This window comes from Anomaloglossus baeobatrachus, chromosome 1 (genome assembly GCF_048569485.1).
Source record: "Anomaloglossus baeobatrachus isolate aAnoBae1 chromosome 1, aAnoBae1.hap1, whole genome shotgun sequence".
In the NCBI taxonomy this organism is placed as follows: domain Eukaryota; kingdom Metazoa; phylum Chordata; class Amphibia; order Anura; family Aromobatidae; genus Anomaloglossus; species Anomaloglossus baeobatrachus.
Genome location: NC_134353.1, coordinates 119061638 through 119086389, shown reverse-complemented (window position 1 = coordinate 119086389; position 24752 = coordinate 119061638). Strand labels below are relative to the sequence as shown.

At 44.7% G+C, this 24752-nt stretch overlaps 1 protein-coding gene across 5 annotated transcripts in view; it reads left to right on the top strand.

The window, feature by feature from the left end:
• The window catches only part of ATP8A1 (ATPase phospholipid transporting 8A1), a 324895-nt gene that overhangs the window by 175880 nt on the left and 124263 nt on the right, over nt 1–24752 (top strand). For all 5 annotated transcript variants that reach the window (XM_075347005.1, XM_075347007.1, XM_075347004.1 and 2 more), the window contains 5 exons: nt 2220–2292; nt 10326–10431; nt 12926–13008; nt 18515–18564; nt 21444–21513. In XM_075347005.1, coding sequence (XP_075203120.1) covers nt 2220–2292; nt 10326–10431; nt 12926–13008; nt 18515–18564; nt 21444–21513 — 382 coding nt within the window. The remainder of the gene's footprint in view (nt 1–2219; nt 2293–10325; nt 10432–12925; nt 13009–18514; nt 18565–21443; nt 21514–24752) is intronic.

The following is a 24752-nucleotide window of genomic DNA, read 5'->3' as shown; positions in this document are numbered from 1 at the left end:
TGCCGTGAAAGGGCGCTGGGCTGGTATTAGAATGGCCATTATAATATTCCAAATACCTCCATTTATGTTATGAGGTAGAATTTATTTTGTTTTTTTCACAGTGTGCGACTGGTCTTTTTTGTCTCATATTTATACACCATCCAGATACGCACCTGTTCACATTGTAAAGGTGCTGCCAGTACGGTTTGAACTCAGGTTAGAACCAGCGTTGGAAACCAGCAAGGGAACCTGTTTCATTCTGATTTTTCTAATAAATATAAATATATATATATATATATATATATATATATATATATATATATATATATATATATTTATGTATACATACACATATATATATATATATATATATATATATATATTTATGTATACATACACATATATATATATATATATATTTATGTATACATACACATATATATATATATATATTATAAAATATTTAGTAAAATCACTGTAGTCAGATGCAGTTGAAATACCCTGGTTTCGGACTCGTCAGCAGCTGAACACCATCATCTTACTTCCAGCGAGAGCCATTTAGGACCTGCAAGTAGCTCTCACTTTGTTGCCAGTCCCTGTTATTCACCGAAAAATTCTCAGCCATCCAGTCTCCTACTTTGCACTGATGAAGAGTAAGGGGTGCTTTACACGCTGCGACATCGCTAGCGATATCGTTATCTGCGATCTGGCGTGTCACATCGCTAAGATTTGCCAAGATCGCACATAGGTCATTTTCGTAGCGCCGGTCATGTGTGCGATCTCGGCAAATCGTATGTGCGATCTGGCGTGTTAAATCACTAACGAGATCGTTAGCGATGTCGCAGCGTGTAAAGCACCCTTAAGGGTTCGTTTATACGGCCCAGCCGGCTGGCTGCACAATAAGACTGCTGATCGGTAAACTTTTACCCATTAGTGGTGAGTAATGCCTGTTTACAAAGAGAAACCAAAGTAAATGATGAGTATTACACGAAAAGTATAAGGATACGTGTACATAATCAGGACCCGCTGCGTCTTGGATGTGTGGGGTCCTGAACTGCAGGGCCGCAAGTCTCCTCTGTAGGTGACCACAGCTGCTCGTACCCATGATCCGGGCTCGGGCAGTTGCGGTCTCTCTTCAGTTCTCCCTATGTAGAACACTCGCGTCTCCGCAGCAAAGAATTGACATGCTGCAGCTCAGGAAGACTCACCAGAGGTCCGTTTTCGCTGCATGAAAAACAAGTACAGTGAGCACGGGATTTCTAGAAATTCATCCACTGTGCTTGTCTTGGACTCAGCGAAAACACGCTGCGTCCAAAATGCTGTGAACCCTGATCGTGGACATGCAGCCTAATCTGGCACAAATAGAGAGCTGCATCAGATGTGGAGCCTTACTTTCACCTGGGGGGTAACGGCGGTGCATGTTAATGGACTATAGCTGAATCCATCATGCAAAGAGAAAAAAATATAGTGACAGTCACCATCCCATAGGAAAATGTTATTACAGCATTACAATCAGTGCGGGAGAGAAGCAAGGAACAAACCGGACGACAGCCGTTTCGCTGTATGCGTAAACAAGTTCTATATGTAGAAGCTGTTGAAGCATACACGAAATGGCCGTGTGCTTGTTGATTCCTTACTTCTCTCCCGCACTAATGCTGCAATAAAATTTTCCTATGTGATTGGGAATGCCACTATATTTTTTTTTTTTCTCTTTGCATGTTGAAAGTAAATGATGAGCACTGAGCGATGTACACGAGATCACTCAGTGCGCATAGGCTGTCAATGTTTTCGGCAGTGCGACTCATAACTATACAGGACAATGAACACAGTCTTTGTGCTGCACAAAAGAACATTTCACCCAATAAAGGAGCATTTTGCTCATACATGGAGTGATCAGCCGCCTGTTTTAACGGCAAAATAATCATGAAATCAGTGTTTTTAACAACGCATGTGCACACATGTTGCAGTGAACATTCCCCTTAAGAATGCCAAAATGGCTCCATACAAAGGGAGTGCTTTTCATTTTGGAGAAGATCCTGTATGGCTGTATAACCTAACTCATTAAAAGGTGAATATTGCCTTCTTGGATTGCTACCATCTCTGAAGACTCTTTGTGTTAGCCGTGCTCAGTGAGTGCATGCATGTTGTGTGTTGGGTTGTGTAGTAATCACTAATCACTATGCACTATATTATCAGTTATAGTCACTTGTGATACAGGTGTATATACTTTTTCTTCTCAGGCATGAACCACCAAGCAGCGATGGCAAGGGCTTTCAGGACTCTACTTTATTGGAAAATCTTGAAAACAACCATGTAAGTACTATGTGCCATACATTACTCTGGACTAACATCTTTTATTGAATATTTTGTGGTAACTGAGCAAACCCCTCTGTCATTTTACTAAGCCTTTTAAGGCCGTTTCAGAAATCGATGTGTCACTTACTGGGCTGTGTTTTGCTGTTTCACTACAATAATCATTTTATCAGGAGAAGATTATCAGTACCAGACAGCTTGCCACATACTGGATAGTCCAACCTTACCCCCACCACTGATTAGCAGCTCTCTGTCAGTATACAATATACACAGAAAGCTGTTGTGTGGGCGGGTTATACACAGCTCAACATCTCAGCTCTGCTAGATCTGCCTAAGAGAAAACTGTGACTCTATAATAACTACTTCCAGTATACTAAAGAATGCATAGCTGGAATTGGGGTCTCTTTCGCTACTTCATGCTGCTGTCTGATTACATAGCAAAAACCTGCTCCTTTTAAGATTCTCTTTACTCGCCTGGAAAATAAAATAAACCCGTGTCACTATCCCTCCCCCACCAAACTTATCAGGTAGCACGATGCGGTCAGGTAAATGATGGCATTCTCCAAACCGGGACTGGATCTGAAGACTGGCAGGTAAAGTGTAGTCATCCCCATGTCATGAAATTCCCAGGGCAGTTTTTGTGCTGATGTCAAGACTAGAGGAGGTTTGGACGTCACTGGTATCATTTATTTTAATTTATATAGCGCCATTACTGCCCAGATGGGGGTTCATAATGTAAATAATTCCCTATTAGTATGTCTTGGGAGGGCGGGCCTAGAACAGACAAACACTTTGCAGATGTTGTCGAAATGTGAACCCAAGGCCCCCGTTCTACAAGGCCCCCGTTCTACAAGGCCCCCGTTCTACAAGACCCCCGTTCTACAAGACCCCCGTTCTACTCACTGAACCAATGTGCTGCCTAAGGTAATGAATCTGCAGAGGTAATAGTGCGCTTCCACAGAATTCATTTGTGTGAAATTGCATGCCTTTCTGGTGTTCATTGATGACCCTCACCCTATACAGCGCATGAGTAGAAATTTGCCAATCTGCTGTTGGGGGCAAAAGGGACCAGGGCTCATTATGTAGTGCAGACACATAATAAGGATAGCTCCAGAGCTTGGTTCCCACTACCTGTGATAAATATTTTACAGCAAGAAGTGACCCGATGCTGGAATCAGGATCTCTGTCATTATTACATGCTGCACTCACATTGGGCAGACTATGGCTCTCGACAGCTTCTTTCACTTTAGTTTTAAAGGGAATCTGTCAGCAGGTTCTTGCTACCTCATCTGAGAGCAGCATGATGTAGGCAAAGAGATCCTGAATCCAACGATGTATCACTTAATTACTGGGTGCAGCCGTTCTGACACAATCAAAACTTTTATATTTAGCCATGTAGCACAGCTGAGAGCTGCCACCGCCCACACCAGGCTCTCTATAGAGATTGTACATTGACAGTGAGATGTCAGTCAGAGGAAGAGCCGAGCCGGACTGCCATGCATGTGACATTGTGGTTACCGTATTTTTCGGACTATAAGACGCACCGGACCATAAGACGCACCCTGGTTTTAGAGGAGGAAAATAAAATTTTAAGCAAAAAATGTGGTCATGACACACTGTTATGGGGCAAGGATCTGCTGCTGACACTGTTATGGGGCTAATGTCCCCAAATTCTCTGCTAAGGTACCCCATCCTGGTAATGATCCTCCTGCCTTGTATATGTACCCCATCCTGGTATATGCCCTTATCCTGCTATATACTGGCATGCTGCTATATACTCCCATCCTGCTATATACCGCCATCCTGGTATATGCCCCCATCCTGGTATACATTCCCATCCTGGTATACATTCCCATCCTGGTATACATTCCCATCCTGCTATATACCGCCATCCTGGTATATGCCCCCATCCTGGTATACATTCCCATCCTGGTATACATTCCCATCCTGGTATACATTCCCATCCTGCTATATACTCCCATCCTACTATATACTGTCATCCTACTATATGCCCCCATCCTGGTATATATTCCCATCCTGCTATATATTCCCATCCTGCTATATACCCCCATCCATCCATCTTGCTATATACCCCATCCATCCTGCTATATGGACCCATCCAGCTATATACACCATCCTGATAAATACCCCCATCCAGGTATATGGCATGTATTCTGTATCACACACACAAAAAAAAAAAAACGTTTATACTCACCTTTCCTCGCTCCATGCAGCATTGCTTCTCCCCCTGTCTGTGGCGGCAGCAGCGCCGCTGGAGTGTGGAGCCGTCACCGGTCACCTCCCTGCAGCATTGCGATGTCCTCCCGTCTGCTGGTCAGCTGACCTGCGTGACTAGCGGCGCGCACAGTGATGACGTCATCGCTGTGCTCACCGCTCTCTACACAGATCAGCTGACCGGCACAGACAGGAGGACATCGCGGTGCTGCAGCACTCCAGGCTGTAGTTGCCAGGGGCGATCACGGCCGGCTGTTTACTATGCGTGCACCCACCGCCCATCATCCCGCCCACCTGTCAGCGCCGGGTTCAGCGCTCAGAGATGATGGGCGGGAGGATGGGCGTGCATATGTAATGAGCAGGTCCACGTGGTCACGGCAAGCGCTGCCATAGCCTGCTCGTGCCGCCGATGACCCGCTCAATCGCAGCACCCTCATTCCCGGCCGTGGCCCTATATTCAGACCATTAGATGCACCCCCCACTTTCCCCCAACATTTCGGGGGAAAAAAGTGCGTCTTATGGTCCGAAAAATACGGTAAATAAACAGATTGCACCTTGACAAGACAGGCTTCCCTGAATTCTGTGTTTAATCCCTTGCAACATGCTGTCTTCACCTTACATAGCAAAAACCTGATGACAGATTCCCTTTAACTGCTCATATGCCTTTAATATTTATGGTATATAACATGTTAAATGTCACAGTAACGTTTTCTACATCTATAAATACCTTTTCAGTGGATAGAGGATTTTTTTTTCTACATTTAATCACTTTTAGTGTTCCCTATTCCACTTTTCTGTTCCTCATTTTTTGTCCATTTCTAATACATTGATTTGTAACATTTATGACTTATTGCCTCATACTCCAGGAAGAGATCGCAATATCCTTGTAGTATATAGAGCCGATCATCCTGGGGTTATGACTGCTCTATGTGAATACATTGGGGCTTTGTGTAGGTGCAAATTAAATTGGGCACAGAGGGACCGGCGGTACGGTGCTGTCAGGGAAGGATATAATTAATTGTTATAAAATAGACCTGTGTGCCGGTGTCAGGACATCGGGGAACAGTCACAACTGGCGGAGGAATACAAGAAGAATCATTTCATCAATATGGTAACTAGCTATAGGGCTGCTAATGCTGTATGAGGCGAGGTGATAGTAAGATCAATAGTAATAAAAGGACCCTAATCTGAATAACATAAAAGAGATTAACAATTATTTGTAGAATTACATGTTTATAGGCTGCAGTATAATCACAATAAGTGCGTAGTCACATACTGGGGTCACTTGCTTATAGTTTTTGACTCAAAACAGAAAAACTTATTCAAAGAGGCCTTATGGGCTGTTAGAAACACAAAGTGACAGAAGGGGGAATTATAAGACTTTTTCCAAATAGATAACACTAGTAAATCATATGGTTTCTGGAAGTATTACAGAGATACCAGATTTAATTTTATTTCACCCGGCTGAGTGCAGGGTATAGGAGGATTTGCTTCTCTGGGAGATACCAGCTGTAGGGTTGGGAGGGATTCTTTACAGTATCTGAATGGTGAGTAGAGATCTGTGCTCAAATGTGGTCAGAATAGACATGTTGTCATGTCAGTGATCAATAGCAAACAATAGAATAATCAGTTCACCTGTTTTGCATATAAAATTACCAAAAAATGAAGTACAAATGTGGTAAATTAATGCACCCCAGTGGACCGATAATCAACAAAGCTTAAATCTGGCAATAATGTTCATCTCTTGTCAGAATGCTGACCTTTACCTAATCTATATATATAATTGCCTTATTCTGTCTGTCTTGCTCCAAAATTGTGTCCTTACCGTGACATGTCCTTACAATGACAATCAGCGGATTGGCTCGCCATGGCCCCGCCCCCCCGCACGGATTGGTCGCTCGCCTCGGCTCCTCCCCCCGCACGGATTGGCCGCTCTCCTCGGGTCCGCGCCCCCCCCCCCCCCCCGCACGGATTGGCCATGTCCTTACGGTGACAAACAGCGGATTGGCCGCTGGGCTCATCATGGCCCCGCCCCCCGCACGGATTGGCCGCTCGGATTCGCCATGGCCCCGCCCCCCCCGCACGGATTGGCCGCTCGGCCTCACGGATTGGCCGCTCGCCTCGGCTCCTCCCCCCGCACGGATTGGCTGCTCGCCCAGGCTCCGCCCCCCACACGGAATGGCCTCTCGCCCCGAGGTGAGCGCATCAAGGTCCTGCAGCGGCGGAACACACGCATAAGAACAGACACACACACACACACATCAGATCACTCTCACACACACATCAGATCGCATCCACATACTCACAACATCCCGTGATATCGCTTGCTTCTCGGCGGCGATACTGTGCAGTGACCTTCCAGGACCTGCCGGAGGATCACATGGCCGGAAGCATGTGGTATCTCCGGATGTTGTGATTGTGTCAGCGCGTATGTGCGATATAGTCAGTGTGTGTGTGCGTGTATGCGATCGGATGTGTGCGTGTATGCGATCGGATGTGTGCGTGTATGCGATCGGATGTGTGCGTGTCGGCAAAAGGCAGAGGAGCACGGCGTGCAGCACAGCTCCTGGGACCGCCCACCGGAGGGCACAGGGAGAAGTGGGGTGTGAGTGTATCCGATCAGATGTGTGACTGTGGAGCACGATGGGGGGTGCGCAGCATGGGGGATGGAGCACGATGGGGGGTGCGCAGCATGGGGGATGGAGCACGATGGTGGGTGCGCAGCATGGGGGATGGAGCACGATGGGGAGTACACAGCATGGGTGATGGAGCACGTTTGGGAGTGCGCAGCATGGGGGATGGAGCACGATGGGGGGTGCGCAGCATGGGGGATGGAGCACGATGGTGGGTGCGCAGCATGGGGGATGGACCACGATGGGGAGTACGCAGCATGGGTGATGGAGCACGTTTGGGAGTGCGCAGCATGGGGGATGGAGCACAATGGGGAGTGGGTATGGAGCACGATGGGGGGTGCGCAGCATGGGGGATGAAGCACGATGGGGAGTGCGCAGCATGGGTGATGGAGCACGTTTGGGAGTGCGCAGCATGGGGGATAGAGCACGATGGGGATGGAGCACGTTTGGGAGTGCGCAGCATGGGGGATGGAGCACGATTGGGAATGCGCAGCATGGGGGATGGAGCACAATGGGGAGTGCACTGCATGGGGGATGGAGCACAATGGGGAGTGGGGATGGAGCACGATGGGGGTGCGCAGCATGGGGGATGGAGCACAATGGGGAGTGCACTGCATGGGGGATGGAGCACAATGGGGAGTGGGGATGGAGCACGATGGGGGTGCGCAGCATGGGGGATGGAGCACGATGGGGGGTGCGCAGCATGGGGGATGGAGCACGATGGGGGGTGCGCAGCATGGGGGATGGAGCACGATGGGGGGTGCACACCTCCCCCCAAAACACACACACACACACACACACACACACACACACTGCCACACACGCACTGGGAACCACAAACACTGCCCTACACAGACACCCACACACACAGACAACGCCGCACACACACAACACCCAACACACAAACACCGCAGCACACACAAATATACGCACATACCGCACAACACACACATTGCACAAAACATACCTCCCCCCAAAACACACACACACCCCACACCAACACAAACCGCGCAACACACACACACAACGCTACAGACACACAGCGCTCCACAAATAACGACACACAACGCAACACACAAACAACACCGCTCTCACCCCCCGCCACACCCAGACAACACCCAGAACATGTACAGCCCCTACACAAACACTTGGTAACTACAGACAACAACATATATATATATATATATCTATAACAAAAATCATACATTAACTACACAATACGTAAATTCTAGAATACCCGATGCGTAGAATCGGGCCACCTTCTAGTACTGGATATTGTTATTCAGCAACTTGTATTAAGATGTCCAAGTGCATTATGCAGTCTTGCAAAGAGAAGAGGACAAAACTGCTTCTAAAGGGTTACTTTGCAAGATGTTAGAAGACATAGTTGCTTCTAATTTGTTAATTTACAAGAGGAAGACATGGCTGCTTCTAATGGGTTAGGCTGCTTTCACACATCCGGTTTATGCTGAGCGGCACAATACGGCGCTCTGCAGAAAAAACGCAACCGTTTTTTTTGCCGCCAGTTGCGTTTTTTCCCGCATAGGCTTGCATTAGTGCTGTATTGTGCCGCATGGCCTTGCGTTGCGTCCGTTTTTTGCCGGATGCGGCATATTTAGCCCATGTGGCGGCCGGATGGCACATTGCCTGGCACATTTTTTGGTGCGGCGAAAAAACAGCATTGCACGATGCGCCGCGATTTACAATGCAAGCCTATAGATGCCGGTTGCGGCGTCCAACCGCAAAAACCGTATCCGGTGGCCGAATGCGTTTTTTTGCACTGCGCATGCTCAGTATCAAGCCGCATCCGTCAAAAAACGGACGTGCTGCATGGAAAAACTTATGCAACGGATCCGTTTTTTTTCGCCGCATCCGTTGCATAGGTTTGTGAGCTGGATTGAGCCGCACTGCAAAAACCAGATGTGTGAAAGCAGCCTTAAAGGGAATCTATCACAAGGTTTTTCCTTCCTCATTTGAGAGCAGCATAATGTAGGAAAGGAGACCCTGAATTTAAAGATGTATCACATACTGTAGTTTGCTGGCTGCAGCAGTTGTGACACAGAGATCTTAGCTGTAGGATGAAGCAGAGCTGAGAAAACTAACCACATCCACACCAGGATCTCTATGTATAGATATTGACAGTGAGCTGGTCTTCACAGGAGGGAGCATGGTCAGACACAAACTGTCATGCACTGTAGTCCAGAAGTAATAATGAACTAGTGATTATTATTATTAATAATAATAATAATAATAATAATACCGCACATAGTGTGATAAGAGACATGTTGCTGAATTCTATGTTTTAACCTCTGCTTCATGCTGCCCTCAGATTAGATAGCAAAAACCTCCTGACAGATTCCCTTTAATTTGCAGCAGGAGGACACAGCTGCTTCTAATGGGTTAAGTCACATTAGCACTTTTCTCGAAATGCTGTGGGTTTGCAGCAATTTATATTACAATATAAGGGATAGGGTTTTCAAAATGACATCTACATGTAGTGGAAAAAGTCTGCGCGAGATAAAAAGCATAGGACAGATTTTCAAACATGTAGCATGCTCATTATCATTGTAATGCAATGCGTAAATTCCTAAATTTCTGGAATATCAGAGGGACAGCACAACAGTCCAATCTTTTTTTTGTGGGAAATTCAGGTATTCACTAAACCAGACCCGTTAGGAGAACTAATAGGTCCTCTTCGAATGACTATTATATCATAAGCTCCAACGCTCCATAATGGCTTATTCCGGACTCGTATTGATGACCTGATCAACCAGGGACTGACATTTAAAGCCTCTACTGATCCTAAATCCGTTCTTTGGCCTTTCACGGTTTTTTTCCTGCCTAGAATATTTTTGCTACTTGTCTGTGCCGGGAACTGCAGCCTGACCCATTCTTATAAAGGGATTTGATAAATCCTAGTGATATTGCATTGCTTTATATGATGGAAATAACCCTTTATACACACAGAAAAAATTTCAGATTGTCATGCCGTCCGCTGTAACAAGGTAGAAATGAAATCTTGGCTGGATGTCGTTGCAGGGAGAAGCAATATCCTTTCTTTAACCAGTATTAATAATGGATGTTGGCTGTGTGATGGGGGATCAGGCTTATAGTGTATGAGTAACTGTCGGGTGATTTCATTTTCGTGCCACATCTGTTTTTCAGCCCACTGCCCCTGTCATATGCGAGTTCCTCACAATGATGGCAATCTGTCACACCGCCGTTCCAGAGCGTGACGGAGACCAGATCATTTATCAAGCATCATCTCCCGGTAAGAAAAAGGAGCAGACTTTATAGATTTTGTCATACTAAACAAGCAGTCCTTCTGCTTTTCCCAATCAGTCTGTGTCTCATAGTGATGGAAATAAAGCTTCAACCTTGTCATATTCCTAATTTCTAAATGTTGTGCGATGGACAAAAATTTACCGTACCTCAAGGGCAATAATCGCGCCTAATCATTAATTTGGGCTTAGGAAGCAAATCCTAGGGACCACATCTGTCTGACTTCTCATTAGTCCAAGTGGCACTGATGGACACGGTTAACGCATCAGGGCTTAAGACCACATTCAGATGACTGTGTTTGGTGATTCGTGTACGTCCATGAGGCTGTAAGTTTTGGCCAGGATACCCGCTGTCATTGCGGATCGTATTCAATCATGATAGAAGAAGAAAAGGTTGTCACTCACCGAGTATAAAATGAATCCTTTATTTCATCTGTTAAAGGGAACCTGTCACCAGATTTGGGGCCTATAAGCTGCGGCCACTATCAGTGGGCTCTTACATACAGTGTTCTAACATGCTGTATATAAGAGCCCAGGCCGCTTTGTAGAACATAAAAATCACGTTATAATACTCGCCTAAACGGTCGCTGCGGTGGAATTGGGTCACATGGGCAGCTTCGTTCTCCGGTGCCTTCTTTCGGCCATCTTCGTACTCCTTCTGAAGCCTGTGTGCATGATGTCCTACGTCATACACACTCACCGGACCCGCGCACTACAATACTTTGATCTGCCCTGCTCAGTGCAGAGCAAAGTGCGCCTGTGCGCATATGTGTATGACGTAGGACTCATCATGCACCACAGCTTCAGAAGAAGGTCGAAAGAGGAGGCGCCGGCACCGGAGAACAAAGACGCCCATATGACCAAAATCCACTGCAGCTGTTGTTTAGGTAAGTATTATAAAGTGTTTATGTTCTACACAGCGGCCTGGGCTCTTATATACAGCATGTTAGAATACTGTATATAAGAGCCCACTGGTGGTGGCCGCAGCTTATAGGCCCCAAAACTGGTGACAGGTTCCCTTTGAAAGTCGGTGGGTAAGGAGGATGCAAGTACTGTGGACGATGGCGGCCATTTAGCGTGTGTCCTCGTCCTTCCAACAGATCGAGAGCTACACTACAAGTATACACGAATCGTATACAGATTATGAATCTGAGCCTGGCCTAAATTAGATCTGTCACCAGATTTCATAACACAAACTAAACACAATCTGAAATGATCTCTCAGATCTGTTGGGGTCGAAGTACTTGCTCTAGAAAGTAATAATGGCGGCATAATAAGTTAGGACATTTTTAACTCCATTTCCACTTACGTAGCCTGACTAACAGCTCCTCTATGACCCTGGTGCTGAATCTCCAACCACCTAGCTGAATTGACAGCTCCTCAGTGTCCCTCCTCCCTGCTGAGATCTCCTATTGCTTATGACAAGCTGCAGCTGTCAGTCAGGCTGTGTAGAAACACGAGATCTCTCACTTTTTAGCTGGACTCACAAAATGCTCATTTTAATATCAGGATTACACAGATTCTGACATTGATTTTCAAAGTGAACGCACCAAGCCTCATCAGGGATCCATTTAATAATGTATACAGTCTGTACTGTAAAATATACTATTAAAGTGGATCTAGGGGATTTACGTTTATTTACTAAATGGGGCACTTTAATCATCTCAATGACTGCTCAGCACATCTGTTCGGTGTCATGTATATTGCAGTGTAGCTAATAGCACTGGTGTAATAATGGCTGAGCTTCCCCATACCCTGCTCTGCACTGCTGAGCGGCAGAAACCCTGGAACAGCAGTCTGCAGATTTTGTCACAGATTTTCAGCCAAACGCATGCAAAATTTTTGCAGGAATCGGGAAGGTTTCAATGAAGTGGCTGACACCATTCCTAAGGACATTTATGAATAACTTGACGTTTGGGTATCGCCAGTCCATAATGTGTCTGATGACTGATAATGGGAGCTTTTCTTCCTTCAGGGAGAGCTCTCATTTGCATACTAGTAAAGATATATTTATTTGAAAATGTACATAGAGGTTCTTTCTTTGATGGTTCACAGTGTATGCTCTGGAGGGAAGCTTTGTAACTGAGGCGCTGCTCTGAAAAAACAAAATGATGTGATCGATTATTCCTAAAACATCCGACATCTAAGCTCCGGCAAGCGGCACTGCATGCTTTATACTGCGTGTTTCCTTAGAGTCCTGGAGTATCACTCATATCACTCAGAAGGCTCATTTCTCATAGGGGTAATAGACAGCCTGCGAAACCATCCGTCTCATGTGCAGTCTGTGCTGTGACGGGGAGTAATGGGAGGAAAGCATCATTCACAGCAGCATGGAGTCATTTCTATGGAGGTTCAGTGCAAAAGGATCGCACTGTATATATGAGGATTTATATCCTCCTGTATGTGTGATGAATTATGGCTTCCTCTGCCTCTATAAAATGGATTTAATTATTATTTTTTTTCTTTATCTATCTTCTCTTGTAGATGAAGGAGCCCTAGTAAGGGCGGCAAGAGAACTCCGTTTTGTGTTTACAGGAAGGACCCCTGATTCCGTCATTATAGAATCAGTAGGTTTATCTATGTTCTGTGCCTTATGTATCACTAGACCGCGTCCCATCTCTCTCTATACCGTGTCCCGTCTCTCTCTGTACCGCGTCCCATCTCTCTCTGTACCGCGTCCCGTCTCTCTCTGTACCGTGTCCCGTCTCTCTCTATAACGTGTCCCGTCTCTCTCTATAACATGTCCCGTCTCTCTCTATAACGTGTCCCGTCTCTCTCTATACCGTGTCCCGTCTCTTTCTATACCGTGTCCCGTCTCTCTCTGTACCGCGTCCCGTCTCTCTGTGTACGACGTCCCATCTCTCTGTGTACCGCGTCCCGTCTCTCTCTGTGTGGCGTGTCCCGTCTCTCTCTGTGTGGCGTGTCCCGTCTCTCTCTGTGTGCCGTGTCCCGTCTCTCTCTCTGTGTGCCGTGTCCCGTCTCTCTCTCTGTGTGCCGTGTCCCGTCTCTCTCTCTGTGTGCCGTGTCCCGTCTCTCTCTCTGTGTGCCGTGTCCCGTCTCTCTCTCTGTGTGCCGTGTCCCGTCTCTCTCTCTGTGTGCCGTGTCCCGTCTCTCTCTCTGTGTGCCGTGTCCCGTCTCTCTCTCTGTGTGCCGTGTCCCGTCTCTCTCTCTGTGTGCCGTCCCGTCTCTCTCTCTCTGTGTGCCGTGTCCCGTCTCTCTCTCTGTGTGCCGTGTCCCGTCTCTCTCTCTGTGTGCCGTGTCCCGTCTCTCTCTCTGTGTGCCGTGTCCCGTCTCTCTCTCTGTGTGCCGTGTCCCGTCTCTCTCTCTGTGTGCCGTGTCCCGTCTCTCTCTCTGTGTGCCGTGTCCCGTCTCTCTCTCTGTGTGGCGTGTCCCGTCTCTCTCTCTGTGTGGCGTGTCCCGTCTCTCTCTCTGTGTGGCGTGTCCCGTCTCTCTCTCTGTGTGGCGTGTCCCGTCTCTCTCTCTGTGTGGCGTGTCCCGTCTCTCTCTCTGTGTGGCGTGTCCCGTCTCTCTCTCTGTGTGGCGTGTCCCGTCTCTCTCTCTGTGTGGCGTGTCCCGTCTTGCTGCTTGCTACGCCCTATCTACAGTGGCATGAAAAATTTTAGGCACCCCTGTTGAAAATTACTGTTATTGTTAACAGTTAAGCAGGTTGAAGATGGAATTAGCTCTAAAAGGCATCATTTTAAAGGTGACACATTTCCTTTGTAATTAAGGCAAAAAGAATTTCATCTTTTACATTTTAAACATTACAAAAAGGATACAAAACTTTGGACACCCTTGGAGATTTGTGTGCTCAGATAACTTTGATTAATGTTTCAGACCTTAATTAGCCTGTTAGGGTTATCGATTGTTCACTATCATCGTTCGGAAAGACCAGGTGATCCAAATTTTACAGTGTTATAAAAACCCAGCATCCTCTAACCTAGTGCCAAAAAACAGCAGCCATGAGCTCTTCTAAGCAGCTGCCTAGCACTCTGAAAATGGTGGAATCAGGATCTCTGCCCCTATATTATGCTGCTCTCAGATTAGGTGTTAAAAACCTGGTGACACTTTCCCTTTAACAGGAACAGTTGAGGTCAAGTTAAAGTCTAGCAGACCAAGCAAAATTTGTGAGAGCTGCTCTTAGGATTGCTACAGAGGCAATTCAGAACCCCTGCTTGACTGCAAAAGACCTTCAAGAAGATTTAGCAGACTCTGGAGTTATTGTACATTGTTCTATTGTTCAGAAACACCTGCATAATTTGACCTTCATGGAAGGGTCATCAGGAGAAAACCTCTCCTGAGTCATCAACATAAAATTCAGCATCAGAACGATGAAAAAAAAATATCTAAACAAGCCTGATGCATTTTGGAAACAAGTCCTGTGGACCGATGAAGGTTAAATAGAACTCTTTGGCCACAATGATCAAAGGCATGTGTGGAGAAATATGGGCACAGCATTTCAGGAAAAGAACATATCACCAACCATTAGCCAACCATAGGTCCTATCATGCTTTCGGATTGTGTTTCAGCCAATGGCACGGGGAACATTTCACAGGTTGAGAACAATGGATTCAATGAATTTTCAACTAATTCTTGATGCAAACATAACACCATCTGTAAAAAACTGAAGTTGAAAAGAGGAGAAAAGAGGATAACTTCTACAAATGAATAATGATCCTAAACACACGTCAAAATCCACAATAGACGACCTCAAAGGGCGCAAGCTGAAGGTTTTACAATGATCCTCACAGTCCCCTGATCTGAACATCATTGAAAATCTGTGACTAGACCTCAAAAGAGCAGTGCATGCAAGACGAGTCAGGAATCTCACAGAACTGGAAGACGTCGCCATGGATGAATGGATGGAAAGCCCTCATACAAAAATTGGAGGTGCTACTAGTGTGTTTCCCCTAAATAAGACACTCATATTATTTTTTGCCCTGAAAAATGCGATAGGGCTTATTTTCTGGGTAGAGCTTAGTTTTAGGGAACCATGGTTGGGGTAATTTTACCCCTTAAAATAGGCAAACACCCCCCCAGGTGAACCATACTTACCAGACTCCAGCCATTTAGGTCGCTCCCATGTCCTCCTGCGATCCACAGCACGTGCTCCCAGCAAGTCTTTGTGTGCTCCACAGCTTTCCTCCACTACTTCCAGCCGACACATACTGCCTTCCTTATTGAAGTGTCCTGTAGTATCTTTAACTTTTTTAGCTTCATTATTGAACCTCAACTAAGGTTATATTTTTGGGGTAGGGCTTATATTTAAGTCTTATTCCGAAAAGGCAGAAAATTCCTGCTAGGGCTTATTTTTGAGGAAACACGGTAGGTACTAACCATGCAGGGTGCCCAACCAACTTTTGCATAGGTCCATTTTCCTTTTTGTTAATTTTAGAAGGTAAAAGATAGAAAAAAAAAATGTTACGAACATACAAAGGAAATGCATAATCTTTAACATTATGCCTTTTAGAGATCATTCCATCTTCATCTTGCTTAACTTTTCACAATAACAGTAATTTTGACCAGGGGTGCCCAAACCTTTGCATGTCACTGTATATACTGTATCCCATCTATCTGTATAGTGTGTCCTATCTTTCTGTGTAATGACGCTCTATCTAGCTCAGATTAGTCTCCTATCTAGCTGTTCTTCCTCTGATCTCACCTGTTAATTAATCATCTGGTAAAGATTTTATTTCCCACTATGGAAACATACAGTAATTTTCTTACTGACTATAATTAGTGTGTCAATATCTTTCCAAGGATAAACATTTCTGCTTTTGAGGAACATACAGGTCCTTACCTTTCTGTTACATGCACAGTGTGCATTTTTATAGCTGTTTAATTATAGGGAACCTGTCAGGTGCAATATGTACCCAGGACCATGAGCAGGTCTGGGCGCATATTGCTAATCCCTGCCTAACTGTCCCTGTATGCAATAGCATAGATAAAGAGATCTTTAGAAAAAAGTATTTCTAAAGAGCCTTCATTATATGATGAGGCCAGCGACTAGTTGCAAAGTACTTCCTTGGCTAGTCGGCCCCCTTAGCATGTGCGCACACCCCTGTGGACGTGCTCACATGTTAATGAATGCACAGCGTCAGAGGCATGGTTGCTCTCACCTCTCTGCGGTCACCGCGTACGACGCTGATTTCTGTATTAGAGCGCATGAGCAGAAGTCATGCGCACTATGAAACCGGGTGTACGTGTCCTGAGTTGAAACTGGTGTAGTACGCATGACCGGAAGTGCCATGGACTTCTGATTATGCGCACGGACCCTAAACCTCAGCGATTTGAGGAGGTGTGATAGACACAGGTACGTGTGTCACTGCTGGTGATGAAGCTGGCAGTGGGCATTGAATAGCATGTTAGTACCCCTCTGTGGGCATCCTAACATGCTAAGAGGGCGGAATGAGCTCAGGAACTAACACCCTTGCGACTAGTCCCTGCGATTATTAGCAGATCATAAAGGATCTTTAGAAAAAACTTTTTATTTTTTTTGACAGTTAGGCAGGGATTAGCAATATACACCCAGAACTGCTCGTGGTTCTGGGTGCATATTACACCTGACAGGTTCCCTTTAAACCTCTTCTCCAGCCTGTAGCTCCACTCTTGAATTTGGGGGCAGGATTTTCAGTTAACCTGGTATAGACAGAATACTTCTTCCTGAGAGAATAAAATAATGCATAGTGTAGTAAGGTGTCAATACCAGTTTCTCAGTAGTTAGTACTGTTGCTTTACAGCACTGCGGTCCCTGGTAACATCCCATCAAGGGCAATACTATTGTCTAAATGGGCAAACACATGTCAGATGAGGTGTAATGTTGATAAATGTAGAGTCATGTCCCGCAGTCAGAGCAATGCTATTGCTGCATATAAATTAAGTGGAAATATATTTGAGACTACAGAACAGGAGGAATGGGATTCTGGTAACAAATAAGCTGAGCAGCAGCACTCAATGTCAGGCAGCAGCTGCAAAAGCAAACAAGATTTTAGGTTGTCCAAAGAGTGTTTGATACACCACATTGTTACCCCTCTATAAATTACTTGTAGACTATAGGATCCAGTTTTGGGCTCCACATTTTAAAAAGCACATTCAGATTTGTGAGTCGTTCAAAGGCGGACAAGTAGATTATTATAAGGGGTGGAAGGCCTCCCATATGATGAGAGGTTGGAAAAGGTTTGGTTTATTTAGCTTAGAAAAAGAAACGCCTGAATAAATACATGTGTGGTCAATACAAAGGGTGGCACATGACTTGTGCCTTCCAAAGACAATACTAAGGACCAGGGGGCACTCACTACATGTGGGGAAACTGTTAATCTAGCAGCTAAATAGGAAAGGGTTCTTTACAGTTAGAGCAGTCAGACTGTGAAAAGCCCTACCACAGGAGGTAGTAATGGCTGACACTATATATCCGCATTTAAGAAGGGCTGGATGATTTCCTCACAACAAATGGCATTGTGGTTTGTATATTGTATATAGAGCAACAAAGGATGTTTAACTGGTGGATTAAGGTTGGACTCGAGGGCCCGGTGCCTTTTTCTTCAATCTTTATAACTATATGTAACTATGTGTATGGCCACCCACAGGTTGGGTTCACATAACATTTGACCTTACGGTCAATGGCTCCATCGGGGTGTACGTCTTAACCCCAGCAAAGCAAAATCCTACGTATGTGCAGAAGGGGCTATTGACTGTAATAATGCAGACCAAGTCACTGTGTGCTTTGTCATGCATCATTTTCAGCTATTAATGCCTATTAGAGACGAGCAACAAGACGCAGTCCACAGAACACTCTGTCTGCATTGTTATAGTCAATTGCCCCATTGACATATTCGCCTGAATCCCATTTTGCTGGGGTTTGGACATAAACCTTGACACAGCCACTGAACGTTGTGGGAAATGCTATCTGAACCCTGCCTTACACTGTCCATTTCCCTTAGAAAATCTGTTTGCATGACATTTTTGGGAACAGCTTTGATCTGTAAGACGTGTCTGTTGGGTGGGTGTGAAGTGAAAAGCAACAGTTCCCTATATCTGCAGTATGCAAGCACTAAGTTTATTTATCTCCTGCAGCTTGGCCAGGAGGAAAGGTTTGAGCTGCTCAATGTGCTGGAGTTTACAAGGTATAGTAATTGTCCTTTTATATGTTTTGTCATTTAAAGGTTTAATATTGCTTTTCTGGAATGTGCAGACGATGGTTCCGAGCATGATCGCCAAAGATGATCTAAAGAAGTGATATCCAAAGCGAGAATGTTATAAATGTATTCATGAATTTCACGTAGGAGTAAAAGAGGGATGTCACCGCACAGACACTTCAAGAAAGTGGTTCTAGCTTTCTATTTTCCATGGAATAATAAGTATTAACAGGGAGGGATTGTTTGGTGCTTCACAGTAAATCTGGGGTCTCATGTGGAGTTCAGCACACAGCCAAGATATGGCTACAATCAGCGGCCTAACTAGAGTCCAATAGGCCCCGAAGTAAAATTTGGATCTGGACCTGAATGTTAGTCAGAAGTTTGGACCCTTCTAGATCCTATAAAGACATACATATTAAACCTCTATGTAAGTATGTCTCCATCCTGACCCATTTGTATATTAATTTCCTCCATCCTGGCCCCTTTCTGTAATAATGTTCCCTATCCTGGCCCCTTTCTGTATTATTGTTCCCATCCAAGCCCCTTCTTGTATTAATGTCCGCCAATCGGGCCTTTTCCTGTAATATTGTCACTAATCTTGTCCCCCGTCCTAGGTCACATACTATTTTAATGTCCCCTAACCTTGGCTCCTTTGTTTAATAATATCTTCCAACCTTAATTCTTTACAGACATAATGTCCCCCATCCTAAAATACTGCTCCCATCCTGGTCCCATCCTATAGTAATGTCCCCTATTCTGGGCCCATCCTTTAATAATGTCCCATCCTATAATAATGTCCTCCTATCATGTGCCCCTTCCTGGTATAATGTCCTCCATCCTATAATAATGTCCTCCATCCTCATCCCATCCTGTAATAATGTTCCTCATCTTCTATTAACTGCCCCCGTTTTGCAACTCTTTTCCAATACATTTAAAAAGTATATATAAATGATTCTTCTTACCTTCCGCTGACTTTGACGTACCATCAGCTGACCTTGGCGTGCCACTACGGGTGGCCTATTATGTCACTGCCATGCGCCGCCAGCGATTGGCACCCTGACAACAGTTGCCGGCCGGCGTATTGCAGTGCAGGGAGCCAACAATTCTATATGCCATAGTACATTTCAGCTGTATGTCCTCGAACGCACACCCAGCCTAAAAAGTTACTGGTGTCAGAAGATCCCCTCCCACACTCGGAGATCTGCAACCACAATTGTTACATCCCTGGCTACATCGCATCCTCTTCATATAAGTCGTAGTGGTTTTCAGCTGTTATTAGAAAATCATTAGCAACTTGTTGGTAATGGCCACATTAATTCTGAAAAACCATGCAGCGATTGACACTAAGCAATTTGTTAACTTATATTAGGAGCAGATTTCTTCTACAGTGAAGACAATCGCTAATGTTTGACTGTTACAGGGGTATCCCCAATAATGACATGCATGACATCAGATGCATCTACTAGATGAGGGCCTACCTCTGGTTTCCCAAGTAAAAAGTGAACCCCGGCACACTGTACAGTTTCCCAAAAAAAGCGAACACAAGTTCAATTGTCTTGATCTATTTTTTCTTTTATTGTGAATAAGTGAAAAAAAAACGGACGGGACGCACAGCGCGCACGATCACCAACACACGGAGGGCTACTCTGTTTACAGGGACTTGTCCATATCTCAGGCTCGCACAGCCAGATCCTGACTCCAATTTAGTCTACTGCATATTATGTTATCCTCTATCTCCACACCTAACTTTTTCAGACTTATCCACGCCATTGAAGGCGATATTAGACTTGACCTTTTGATCCTGAGACACAGTATGCCCTTATATTGAGATACTAGAGCCATTATTACATTACCTGTGCTCTTTATCATATTAACGGACAGATCAATCCTGTCAACACTATATAACGAGACTGATATGACCACAGTCATTTGTACATTACCTGTGCCTACCACTATACAAGCTGACAGATCTTCCCCTGTAACTGTATATACAGGATTCCAGAGTGGACACTCTTAAAGCTTTTGTACACGTTGACAGACCTTTACTTGTAACCCTACATACAGGTTTACTGGTGGCAGGTTTTGTAGCCACTTCACCAGGGTATTCCTTCCAGGCCCTGTCTAATAGGCTGATATCCTCTATTAAATATTCTCGAATTTTTCAATACATACCACAAACTCTATCTTGCCGGATGCGAGTTTAGATGGTCAGATTGTCCGACCAGATGAAGGCTTGAAGCCGAAACGTCGAGGTGGACTATCTACTATTGTACAGCACATTTTTTTCACTTATTCACAATAAAAGAAAAAATAGATCAAGACAATTGAACTTGTGTTCGCTTTTTTTGGGAAACTGTACAGTGTGCCGGGGTTCACTTTTTACTTGTCTACATTTATTACCCCAGAGCACCTGTCTAAGGTGATGCTAGGTCCTACCTCCTTTACCTCTGGTTTCCCCACTTGTTTGGATTTTCTCCTCCACTTTTCCTCAACACGAATAGAACTGCCATTGTCGGCTCACTCTTGTCAAAGGGTCAAAGGCTGAAGTCACAGACATTCATGACTTTTCCTGTGGATATACCATACAGATGTACCACCATATATCATAAGTAGCTTCCAACGCCATTGTTATTGGCACCCATACACAAACTGTGTAGTGAAATTGCTCCTTCCCTTTTCATTGGAGTGACGCCCCATGTTGGTGACATGCCGGTCATTTCAACCCTACTACAACTGTGAATGTCTATAGCGGAAAAGCACCTTAATTTCTATGTAAATTTAATAATTGATTTTTTTGTTCTTACTATCAATTATCCAAGCTGCTTGACAACACTGGAAATGTTTTGTCCATAATTCTTTTGTTGCAGTAATCGGAAACGTGTGTCTGTGATTGTCCGTAACTCATCAGGAAAACTGAGATTGTACTGCAAAGGGGCGGTGAGTAACAAATGATTGTGGGAATAATCTCTTGATGTACTTATTTCAGAAAGTATAGTACATCCATACTTGATGTTACTCTGCAGACTAACTGGAGTTCACACATCCATGTCTCAAGGTCTGAGCATGGAGCAAGCATGATGTACTGATCGCCCATGGGTCTTCTGACTAGACTTTAACAGCATCATAGATATATGTATATATGTATATATGTATGTATGTATATATATATATATATATATATATATATATACATATATATATATATATATACATATATATATATATATATACATATATATATATATATATATATATATATATATACATATATATATACATATATATATATATATATATATATATGTATGTATATGTATGTATATATATGTATGTATATATATGTATGTATATATATATATATGCATATATATGTATGTATATATATATATGCATATATATATATGCATATATATATATGTATATATATATATGTGTATATATATATATGTATATATATATGTATATATATATATATATATGTATGTATATATATGTGTATATATATATATATGTATATATATATATATGTATATATATATATGTGTGTATATATATATATGTGTGTGTATATATATATATATGTGTATATATATATATGTGTATATATATATATATATATGTATATATATATATATGTGTATATATATATATATATATATATATATATATATATATACATATATACATATATCTATGATGCTGTTAAAGTCTAGTCAGAAGACCCATGGGCGATCAGTACATCATGACTTAAATATCTGTGGCGGATGCAGCTGAGCACAGTATAGCAAAGCTGCATTGTCCAAATTCATTTTAGCACAGTTATCATACTCAGGATCGCATAGGAAAGGGTGAGAGGCCATCTGCAGCACTGAGGAGAAGCAGGGTGCTCATGGGAATACAGTGTTATAAGTGTAAGAAAAGGACTGCCCATTCAGATATGTGAAGCTGGAAGCACAGGGGGCAGATGTAGATGAAAATATACACAAACGAACAAAAAATAATCTTTACCTTGGACTTTGCCAAACATTCACACAATTGTGGTTTCAAGGTGCGAGCATGGTCCGAGATGCAAGGACTGTCTACTGATCTAATGACCAGAACTTGATAGCCTCATTTTATATATATAAAGATTATTTTTTGTTCGTTTGTGTATATTTTCATCTACATCTGCCCCCTGTGCTTCGAGCTTCACATATCTGAATGGGCAGTCCTATTCTTACACTTCTAACACTACATTCCCATGAGCTCCCTGCTTCTCCTCAGTGCTGCAGATGACCTCTCACCCTTTCCTATGCGATCCTGAGTATGATAACTGTGCTAAAATGAATTTGGACAACGCAGCTTTGCTATACTCTGCTCAGCTGCATCCGCCACAGATATTTAAGTCATGAACTTAAAGGGGTTTTCCCATGAGCAGAGTTCATTTTAAAGTTAATTTTAATCAATAGAAAGAGTATACAGACATTACAGCACGGGATGTCAAATTATTTGTTTCTTTATCGTTCCTTTATGGGAGACCCAGACCATGGGTGTATAGCTTATGCCTCCGGAGGACACACAAAGTACTACACTAAAAAGTGTAGCTCCTCCCTCCGAGCATATACACCCCCTGGATGACAGGACCAAACCAGTTCAATGCTTTGTGTTCAGGAGGTCACACACACACATGCACCTCTTTTGATTTTTCATTTTTATTTAAAGATTTGGAAGAAAAGCGGGTCCACCGGACTCCCGGCATGTCCCTTCTCACCCCACTGTGTCGGCGGTGCTGTTAAGGTTGACTTCAGGGCAGGAGCCCTTCATGCCGCGCTCCTTCACCATCCCCTAGGGCTCTGGCTTGAAGTTGGAGCCAACACGGTTCTCACTGCTTTGCAGGAGACCGGTCTCCATCCGCAGCCCTTTTGCAGGACCCTGCTGGACAGAGCACTGAACCCCCACCCCCCCCAGGGACCGGGCCCTGCGTCTCAAAAGCTAAGTATTGAGACGTTATTCAGGGGGTCCTTCTGCACGAGTGGGGCACTTTTTATTGGGGGACAGTGGGTTACTTTGGCAATGCTGCGTCATTTGTCTTTTTCCTGTGTTTCCGGCCGGTTCTCTGGGTTTTCCTGAGAACCGCGCCGATGATGCCTGATTGTCGGCCGCATGCATAACTTTAGGCCCCGGCTTCAGCCGCGGCCTACTTTCGTTTTCGTTCCCCTGCATATCAGTCATGCAGGGGGACAGTGCAGCGCCGCCCACCGGCCGCTCAGCATAGGGGAGGACACTCCTCTCTGAGGAGATGATTCCCTCCCCTGTACTTCTCCTTAGCCTCCGGTTCCCGCTCTTGGGTTAACCCACGCCCCCCCTCCTCACTCCAGCGCCATTTTCTCAGCGTTTTTGTACACTGGTCGGCGCTGGCTGCTGCAGCTGCAGAAGGAGTGAAGTATCTGGCTGGGGGTCCAAGCTTGGAATCCGGAGGGCACATAAATAGCGGTCTAGTATGCCACAACCTCTGGTTGTGCACTTTTATACACTCTCAGGGCATTCTGAAGGAGTTAATTCTTTATTATAGAATCTCCTCCTCAGCAGCATGTCTCTCACTAGGAGCAAGGCTCCAAGGCTGTACGCTATATGCACTGCATGTAAGCTCATATTGCCTGAACCGAGCACAAACCCACACTGTGATGCCTGCTCTAATGTGGTGGTGCCTCAGCCTGGAGTCTCCCCAGGGGTCCCTCCGGCTGCTCCAGCCCAGGTGGCTGAACCCCCGGCTTGGGTAGCATCTTTTTCCAATGCTACTCCAGTCCTACTCCATGGGACAGTTGTCCCGGACGCTGCTGAGCATGCATCAGCCCCCTTCTCAGGGTGCCTCTGCTGCTCCGACTCACTCTGCAGAGCTCACAGAGTATGTTTCACTGATCCCAGACCCCGTCCTCCTAAACGGAGACGCAGGGACTTTTCTCCTTCCTCGTCCCACGGCTCTGGCTCACGGGCCGAGTCACAGGGCGAGGAGGATGCCCTTACTGTGGGCTCAGACGCTTCGCCTATGTACCCCATTGATACCGATGGTGATGCAGATGTTAGCGATTTGATTGCGTCCATTAACTCCGTACTGGACCTTAACCCTCCAGTGTCAGAAGAACAGGCCTCTTTGGTAGAAAAACACCAGTTTATTTCACCTAAGAGAGCAAGGAGTA